Consider the following 9,563-nt stretch of genomic DNA (forward strand, 5'->3'; position numbering starts at 1 on the left):
CGCTATCATAATCTGTTAAGTCAGTAAACGGAATTTGACTATATGGATTCTTTTATTTTATTTTATTATTATTATTTTATTTTTTTTGCATACTTCAGGAACCTTTGAGTTCATTTTGATACCATAAGGAGTTAATTGCAAATCAGGTAAACTACCGGGACTTATTTTACATTTTTCCCTAAAATTATTTGGATGGTGCAAAAGTAAAATTAATCCGAACAATTAATAATAAGATAAATAAAATGCAATAAATAGATAAAAATATAGCAAGAAAAAATCTCACAAAGCTATAGAATCCCACAATAGTGTTTTCCTTAAAAGTTGATTTTGTCCCTTCCGGAGTGTTTAACTCAGTGCGATCGAATCTCTTGACATGTAACCTATCAGGATTAGACTATAACGTCTACCTTTATTAAGAATGCACTTCCAAATAAATGAGGCAAATAAGCAACCTTTTGATTGAATTGGAATATGACAAACAATGAGTAGATCTATCTCTCTCTTTAGCAACAAAGGAACAATTCTGGAGGAGAAAATAAAAATTCACTAAAGAGTATAATACTTTTTGAATGAGATTTTGTCAAAGTTGAACACTTTCTCATAGGGCCGTAAATAAATCAGTCTGCTCGACAATCCACTTGATACCCGATCGGTCTAGCTCGACTCGAACTCGAACTCGAGCTCAATATTATAAAAACCAGTTTGTTACTATAGAAACTCGCAATTAATAAATACATACCCAACTCGCTCGATAAAACTCAGTAGGGGCTTGCAAGCTCAACTCTTTTAAAGCTCGATCTGATCATTTGCCCAACTAATTGTTAGCTCGTCATATATATATTACTAAAAATTAGTGATATAAATTTAAGTATGCATATTAATAATTAAGTAATATATGTTATATAGGTTACTTAATATTTATGTGTGTGTATTAGTTACATACTATCAAGTTAGTTCATAAACTAATATATTATCTAGTTACTTAATATTTAATAGCCTAGCTCGAGCACGAGTTGAGCCCGGCTCGACTCGAATTGGCTCAAATAGCATTCTTAATGAGCTCTAGTTTGAGCTCGCCCGAGCTTCCAACGAGCTAGTCTTAAACACACATTTCATAGCTCAGCTTAAATAAATATTTTCGTAAACAAACCAGTATTAAAATCTTAAAGCTCGAACTGCCCTCATTTCTAATATAGACGTGATGGGATGTTGTTTCTTTTAAAGATCATTACCATATAATCAATGTCAACACATGACCATGCATTGAAAACAAATGGGTTTTAATGAAACCAACGGTAAAAGAGAATGAAGCTTGTAAAAGTTTAAATGCCCAAACGGTCATAAACCTATATCTGATTTTTTTTTTTTTTTCCCCCCATAAAAAACTCATGAATGTATCTGAATGTGAAACCGTTAAGTATTTGCAGGTAACTGTAAAAAAATCAATAACCAACGGGTAGAAAAATGAAAGTGTTTGTAACACTACAACACACCTAAGAGAAAGATTCATAGATTCACTATCCCAATTTCCAAACTCTATGTACCTCATCTTTCTCATATATAAATAAAAAAATAAAATAATAATAATAAGTAGCTCATCTATCTCCATATATAGCCGTTCCCTCGACAATTCGGGAGAGGTAAATGAGTGAACTTTGGGAGGTTTAATATTCTTTAATAATGTAAAGGAACCACTCCCTCAAGCAATTTTATTTTATTATACAGATTTTCTTCTTTTAACGTACATATGTAAATGCTTTTTGGCTTGTTATATACTGCTCGATGCTCAAGAATTTAGTAGACTTTCATACTAGTTACTACTGTCATACAATTATGATGTGGCAATGAATATCATCAGCTATTGATTTTTATTTTTATAAGTTCTTGTTGATCCAGATGTTGATATTCATTACTGTCACATTATCATAATTGTACAGTAATAATATGAGAGTATTAAATATCATTTCTCGCTTTGAAAATATGTTTTTCTTTTTTTGTAAGTCTTCCAAAAGATGAACCAGAAGCCAATGGACTGCGGGCCGCATATGTAGCGGTATGTTATCACTTCCCAGCCATACATGGAAGAACCACAGTCCGCCGTGAAGTTTCTTCATTTTTTGGCTGCTGTAAACCCTGTTCAAAGTAACATTAATTTTTTGAAATAATTAAGGAAAGAAATGGCCATAAGTAGCATTAATTTTTTGAAATAATTAAGGATAGAAATGGCCACCTATTTCAGCAAATAAGTGGTGGCAGTAGTACTACTGGAGACCTAATTCATGTCGGCCAACTTTAGATAATCTAACATGTATGGGCCTATGGCCTTTATTGTGCTATCTCATGTTCTCTGTTCATCTTTTGGCGTTGGCATATTTACTTTGATGTTTTGTTTTTTTTTTTCTATTCAATAAAGGCAATACATTCTCGGCAATAAAAACAAACAGTAAGCAATAGAATCAAAAGGATTTGGACCTCTCTAAAGGCCGCACGAACTAATATACAAAGGTAAAAGGGCATTGTTAGAAGCTCCATGTGGTAAAGGCAACCACCACCTTCTAAGTGATTGTTGCAGGAGAAGCATGGTCAACAACCAAGCCAGATCTGTCGACGAAAAATAAACGCCGATTACAAAAATCTCCACTGTTGTTAAATGTGAAGCTCAGGTATAATACCATGGATATCTAAGTCAGAGTACTGCCAATATTCACTATTTTGTATAATTATCTCTAAATTTCTATTTCCCTTTTACCTTCTGTTTTTCCTTGGTATACATAGGGCACCCCTCATGGAGAGGGGGTGGGAACCCCTCTTTGGGGTGAGGCTGCCTGCCCCCGACCGAATGAGGGGTGGTTGATATATATATATATACACCTCTCTTTTGGCAAAAATTGTTTTTAGCTTATATATATAATTTTGTTTATTGATAGAATATTTGTAATTTAAAGTAATGGTATCATGACACATAATTTATATATGCATGTGTCAAATGAGAATTACGTGACATTAATTAATTGATTGGTCTAATATGATATGTGAACTAATTGGATGGTTAGTTTACGAAATAACTTGGTTTAAGGATGCGTTTGGCATTGCGATTTCATAAACAAAAAAGTACGATTTTAAATCAAATCACAAAAAATAGATTATTTGGCATTACGTTTTTAAAAAATTGCGATTTGAAAATGCAGAAAATCTGCGATTCAAATAGCAGGTAATAAGATGTTTTTTTTAAACCTATAATTTTAAAGGTTAAACTGCGATTTTAAATGTCATACTGAGAATTTTTTCAAATGCTTTAATTGCATTTTTAAAAATTGAACACATTTTAAAATCGCACTTTTTCAAACCGCAAATCTAAATACATCTAATTGTCGAAGTTGAAAACCTAAAAATGAAGTTGAAATGAGATGAAAAACTAATTACGTCCAATTTTTTTTTTCTTACGAATTTATTGAGGTAAAATCCATAATACCCTTTTATACCTAGAAGCCCTGCCATCTTTTTCCAGCAAAGTACGCTTTGAAGCTTGACTAATTCCCTGACAACCCTAACAAGAAAATAAGACGCCATTATGATGATGAGATCCGGTAGAATTTGGAGGCAAGAAATTTGAAAAAACTCACCAAACCCATTTGCATGGAGTGCGTAGCCATAAATGCTCCTTGGCTGTCATCTTCTAGATCTGTGCTGCAGGAATAAAAAAATGATACACTGCAACTGCATTGCCCAAAAGGCCGTTTTATTTTTCTGGCCGGTGTTGCCATGTTAAGGAAGCCGTGTGCATTAAATTGCCCACATGTGTTTTGAAAACCAAGCTGTCGTTAGGTGATGATAAGTTGGCAGCTGGGAAAATTCAAAAATGTTTACCCACAAGTTTAGGGCAGAGAGAGATCTTCTGCAATTTCTTTGAGAGGATAGGTTTTAAAATTTGGTGAATTCAGAACGTTTCTCGCATCAAATGGCTTGAAAAATACTATTAACATGTTACTAATGAGAATTTAGAGCATTTTTGGGATAGTGTTTAAAAAATAGAGCTTTTAAAGTCAGAAACCACTTTTAGCAAAAGCTTTCTCATTTTTAAACCTTTGCTAAAAGTGTGTTTTGACTATTTTTACAGTAAAAAAGTCGGAAGAAGTACTTTTGAAATTTTTTACGAAACATGCGAGCTTTTATTTGGCACAACTTTTTTATTATAAAAGTATATTTTAAGCATTAAAACGCAATCTCAAACATGCTCTATATTGTAGAAAAATAGCAACTCCTTTTAATAGGTAGCATTTTTCAAGCATTCCATAGTAGATTTACATTGCCGTCATCTGTATTTCACATTGAATGCTTAACAACAGCTTTAATAAAGTAGCAACTCCTTTTAATAAGTAGCATTTTTCAAAAGTTCCATAGTATATTTACATCGCCGTAATCTATATTTCACATTGAATGCTTAACAACACACTACAAAAAAAAACACCTTAGGCCGGCGTTTCCAATTCCGGCGTTTTATAAAAACGCCGTCTAAAACAGCATATGCCGGCGTTTTGTGGGCGCCGGCAGAACTGGTTTTTTTTGTAGTGACAGCTTTACTATCATGGGTTGTAGTTGAATGGTGCAGCGCATTGAATACCCAATCTCTTAAATCTAACAACTGCGCTATGTTTTTCCCCATACTGAAGCCTTATGGGGATGGGGATATATTTTTTCCTCTGAGATACTTTGTGGAGTAATCTTTACATGAGATTGTGTTCCTCAATGGCTTAACAAGGTGTGAAATATACATCTTAAGTGATTTAGGAGAAACGTCTAACTGTTTTAATTGATCTTTCTTGTGGTTGCCCATGGTTAAATAAATATTCTCATTTCATAGTTTTTTTTTTTTTTTTAAAGTGAGAATGCAGGCAGAGGAGACCAACTGTAATTATTCTAGCTAAGCGTGACCACAGTAGTACCTATTCGTGGACAATAGAATTCTAGGCTCTCCTTCAAGTTCGACTGAGTTATAGCCTGATCAAATCCCATCACAATATCAATAAGATCCAAGACAACTAATACTAATAAAATTGAAGATTCTCATTCTCTAAATTGGATTCTCATCTTAATATATACCTAAATCACTTTGAGGATTTTCTTGAAGACACCGAACCAGCACCCCTGTGGATGGTCATAGCTAGTACTTTTGTTTAAGTGGTTAATATTGTTGACCTTTTTATTCTTTTAGCCAAATTCATTGAAAGGCCCACTTCTATAGATGTCCTTTTCCTTCTCGATTGAATGACCCACTCGGCTTTAACTGAGTGTTCTCAATCATTAAATTCTTCAAAAGCTTCTCTTGCCTCTTATAAGTTAGTGAAGTTATAGGTTAAAGCAAGTACAGCTTAACAAGTTTACAACTGAAAGAGCAAAATATAGATTTATATTGTTGATCGTACTGCCTGTAATGGGTTTCTTCTTGGATAGACAAATGACTGCTGAGATTGTGCCTGGAATATTGACTGTCTCAATCCTTGTGGGGATCTGCTTTGCAAAGAATATTCCTGCTAGTTTTGTTTTTGGAGATTCCTTGGTTGATGTAGGAAACAATAACTACATTGTTTCACTCTCCAAGGCTAATTTTCTTCCCAATGGGATCGATTTTGGAATGCCTACAGGACGATACACAAATGGAAGAACAATTGTCGACATCATAGGCAAGTTTATTATATAGCAGTAGCACCATATATATATATATTCGAATGCTCAAAGCATATTTTCTTAGCAGGTCAGGAATTGGGTCTCAAAGACTTCACTCCTCCCTACTTGGCTCCATCGACAGCAGGGCTTGTACTTCTGCAGGGTGTCAATTACGCCTCTGGTGGAGGTGGAATTCTTAATACCACTGGAAAGATCTTTGTAAGGTTTCTCCATGCTTGCTCAATTTATAAAGCTTTTTCTTCTCTTTGTCTGTGAATCACTTCAAATCTAGATGGTGTTTATCTTGCTATTCTCACAAGCAGCTCAATGGAGTATGTGGATCAATGTTATCCTATCTTCCTTCAATACAGAATTCAAAATCATGACTTTGAACTCATGCGTTGCAGTACAACTATCACTACAAAAATTTTGACTTTCGTGGCCGTCGTTAAAAGTTTAAAAATTGTCGCTAATAACGTTTACCGATGACTAGTCGTCGCAGTTGTTCCGTCGAGAAATGTTCTCAGCGACAACTTTTCAATCGTTGTTAATAATGACATATTAGCAACCGCGACTTTTGTTGTTGCTGATAATGTTAGAGACCGTCGCAAATAGCGAAAGAACTTAAAACCGGCATGTCCCCGCTTACTATATTTGTACATGATGCATAGGGAGGCCGAATCAACCAGGACGCACAGATGGATAATTTTGCAAACACAAGACAAGACATAATCTCGAACATTGGTGCTCCTGAGGCTCTAAAATTGTTTGGAACATCCTTGTTCTCAGTTACAATCGGCTCAAATGACTTCATCAATAACTACCTGACCCCTGTCCTCTCAGTTCCTGAACAGAAGTTAATTTCACCGGAAATGTTTGTTGACACCATGATTTCCAGATACAGACTACAACTAACGGTAAACTTTTCATGTTCATGTCATGTTTCTACTATAATAGTTCAATTGAAATGCACTCTATAACATATTTTTCTTCTGTTAGCAGAGACTCTACAACTTGGGTGCTAGAAAGATTGTGGTGGCAAATGTAGGACCCATTGGGTGTATACCATATCAGAGGGATTCAAATCCAGCTGCAGGAGACAATTGTGTTAATTTGCCAAATCAATTAGCTCAACAATTCAACACCCAGCTGAAAAGCCTTGTCACAGAGCTCAGCACAGATCTGCAGGGATCACAATTTGCCTATGCAGATGTTTATCACATTGTACAAGATATCCTGCAAAACTTCATATCATATGGTATGATGCTGCTGTAGACTTTACTGCTAGTTTACAGGTTTTGTTGATTAGATTTTGATGATCTTGATCCTTGCTTTTTGTTTTAACAGGTTTTGAGAATGCAAATTCTGCTTGCTGCTATGTTTCTGGGAGGTATGGGGGATTGATCCCCTGTGGTCCTCCATCAAAAGTTTGTGGGGACAGATCAAAGTATGTGTTCTGGGATCCATACCATCCGTCTGATGCTTCAAATGTCATCATTGCCAGGCGTCTCTTGGATGGTGACTCCAATGACATCACACCAATCAACATCAGGCAACTTGCTGGATTGTGATCTTAAAGATTGCAAAGAGCTTTCAAAGGATGAGTTGATAAAAAGTTGGTGCATGGGATGGGAGATTTCGTACTCTTTCTGGGACATTAAGAGACATAGTTTATAGAAAGTTTATTAATTTTTAGTAAAATAAAGCCATAGAAAAAGCATTTGATGTACCCCAAGAATTTTGATTACAAGCTATGGTAAATTCCTATCTTCAATAGGAAGTGATGCCGGACAAGACAGAGTTAATTGGGTTCTATAGTTTTATTTAAATTGTATTACTTAATTGAGTTGAAATTATGTTTTATTTAAAGGAATTTAAGTTTTTTTTTTTTTCTTAATTCAATAATAGGTTTGACTAAAAGTCGGTCAAATTAGTTTAGTTGTTGAGTCTATTTAAGTGAACTATTATACTCTAGTGGAGACAGATTTGATGAATAAGTAAGTAAACATATTTGGTTTGAGTCATCTTCCTCTTCTTCTTGGTGGTGAGACTCCACCAGATTCCCCTCTTCTTCCTCTTCTTGACGGTGAAACTTCACCAAACTTCTATTTTCTTTCTCGACTGAGTTTTCTTCTAAACTGAATTGGAGAAAATTCCTTTAGCATATTCTATAAAAATGACATGTGTCCTCTACATGTGAAAAGCATATGCTTTTTGAATAAAATTTCTCCAACTTTATTTGGAGGAAAAGGCTGTTCTTTCTTAAATCCTTTTGTCCTACATCATGAATTAGATATGTTGTACTAGGTTGGAGGAAATTCATCTAACTCAGTTTGGAAGAAAATTTTTTTCATATTGTACGGTGGGTTCATTTTCATTTCTATGACAAGTTTTCGGTTGAATTATCAATTAAAATCTTGCTTATGATGGAATCTCACGTCAAATAATAACAACAAAAGTGAATGAGAAATGTTATTTCTCGATTTTCCATCCATCTCTTATTCAATCCATCTCTGCCAATAATTTTTTAAAAAATTCACTATTAAATTTATAGGACCCATAGATCCAATAACAATTTTTTTAAAAAAAAAAAAAAAAAAAAGAGGAATAACGGGTAGGGGTGAAATTTAAAATCGCCTAACCGCAACCGCTAACCACTTTTTTTTAAATATAATATATATTTATATTATATATATATTTCATATAATAAATCACAATAAGTTGTTGTAGTATAATGGTGCATGCGCCATTTTTTCACCAAGATTTCCGGGGTTCAATTCCCCCAAACCTCAGTTTTATTATTTTTATTATAATAATAAAAATAAATATATTATATCCTAACTCCGAAGCTCCTTGCATCTGCGGCTCTGCCTCTCAACTCTCAAGCCTGCCTCACCTCTCACACACTACGCAGCATCTTCCTCCATATTGACACCATGCATTCTCAACTGTGTCCAATGCCGCATAGGAAAACAAAAAAAAATCCATGCTTTTTTTTTTTCCTTTTTTTTTTTCCCCCTTATACATATTCGTATGACCTGGAAATATTTAGATCATTATTTTTATTTTGATCATACAATGGGGTTCTTTTGGATTTAGAGAATTTTCTTTATAATTATTTATTATTGATTTCTTCTTGTTTAAGGGCTTTTCGGTACTGTTGCAACCCATTAATTGAGAATTTAATTCGGTTTTAATTTTATTTGAATATTCAAATAAATAATCCTGATAAAGATTATGAGTTTCTCTGTTTCATAGGAGTTTCTGATATATAATCCTTTTGTTTTTGTTTTTGTTTGGATGTGAGATTTTAGCTTCTACCTGTCATCAGCCCCACTTCATAGTTTTGTACAGTTGGTGAAGAAGTCAAGGGGTTGGGCTCTAAATGCTGTCTTCCTTATCTTCTCCATTTAGTTTTATGATTTTTATCCTTAGGCCTCTAATCGGAAAGGTTATAGTAAAAATATTTTAATTTTTCATACTGTTCATCTGTTCTATCATTCTTTTTACGGGATGCAAAAGGTATTGTGATGGCAATTAGGTTCTAAAATCCCCAAATTCATTAATAGGTATTTTTTCATGAATCTCTGATATTAGATGTTCGATTTTGGGGGCTTGTTAGATTTTACCTATAATGATTTTTATTTTATTTTCTAGCCGCTCACTCAATCTCTCACTCACAATCTCACACAGTCTCTCGTCACTCCCTCTCTCAACTCGCCGTCTCTCATCGCCAAGCAAGGTAAGTTTAGTAACTTGATTTTGATTTTGGTATGCTTACACCATTTACACAAGAAAATGTTTATTGTTTGATTTCTTTGTTTTATTTTGGTTTGGAATTTTAGAATTTATTTCAATATCTCACTGTTTGAAATTTGATTTGTTAGTAGCTGTAAAAA

The 9,563-nt window shown here is 34.1% G+C and overlaps 1 protein-coding gene across 1 annotated transcript; it reads left to right on the forward strand.

Annotated features, from left to right (window-relative positions):
* The first annotated feature begins 5,392 nt into the window (after window positions 1-5,392).
* LOC132167617 (GDSL esterase/lipase At4g16230-like) lies at window positions 5,393-7,583 on the forward strand. Its single transcript, XM_059578626.1, has 5 exons — window positions 5,393-5,681; window positions 5,753-5,883; window positions 6,336-6,581; window positions 6,667-6,922; window positions 7,012-7,583. The coding sequence occupies exons 1-5, from the start codon at window positions 5,432-5,434 to the stop codon at window positions 7,233-7,235; spliced, it is 1,107 nt and encodes a 368-aa protein (XP_059434609.1). The 5' UTR covers window positions 5,393-5,431; the 3' UTR covers window positions 7,236-7,583.
* The last annotated feature ends 1,980 nt before the right edge of the window (window positions 7,584-9,563 follow it).

This window comes from Corylus avellana, chromosome ca1 (assembly GCF_901000735.1).
Source record: "Corylus avellana chromosome ca1, CavTom2PMs-1.0".
Classification (NCBI taxonomy): Eukaryota; Viridiplantae; Streptophyta; class Magnoliopsida; order Fagales; family Betulaceae; genus Corylus; species Corylus avellana.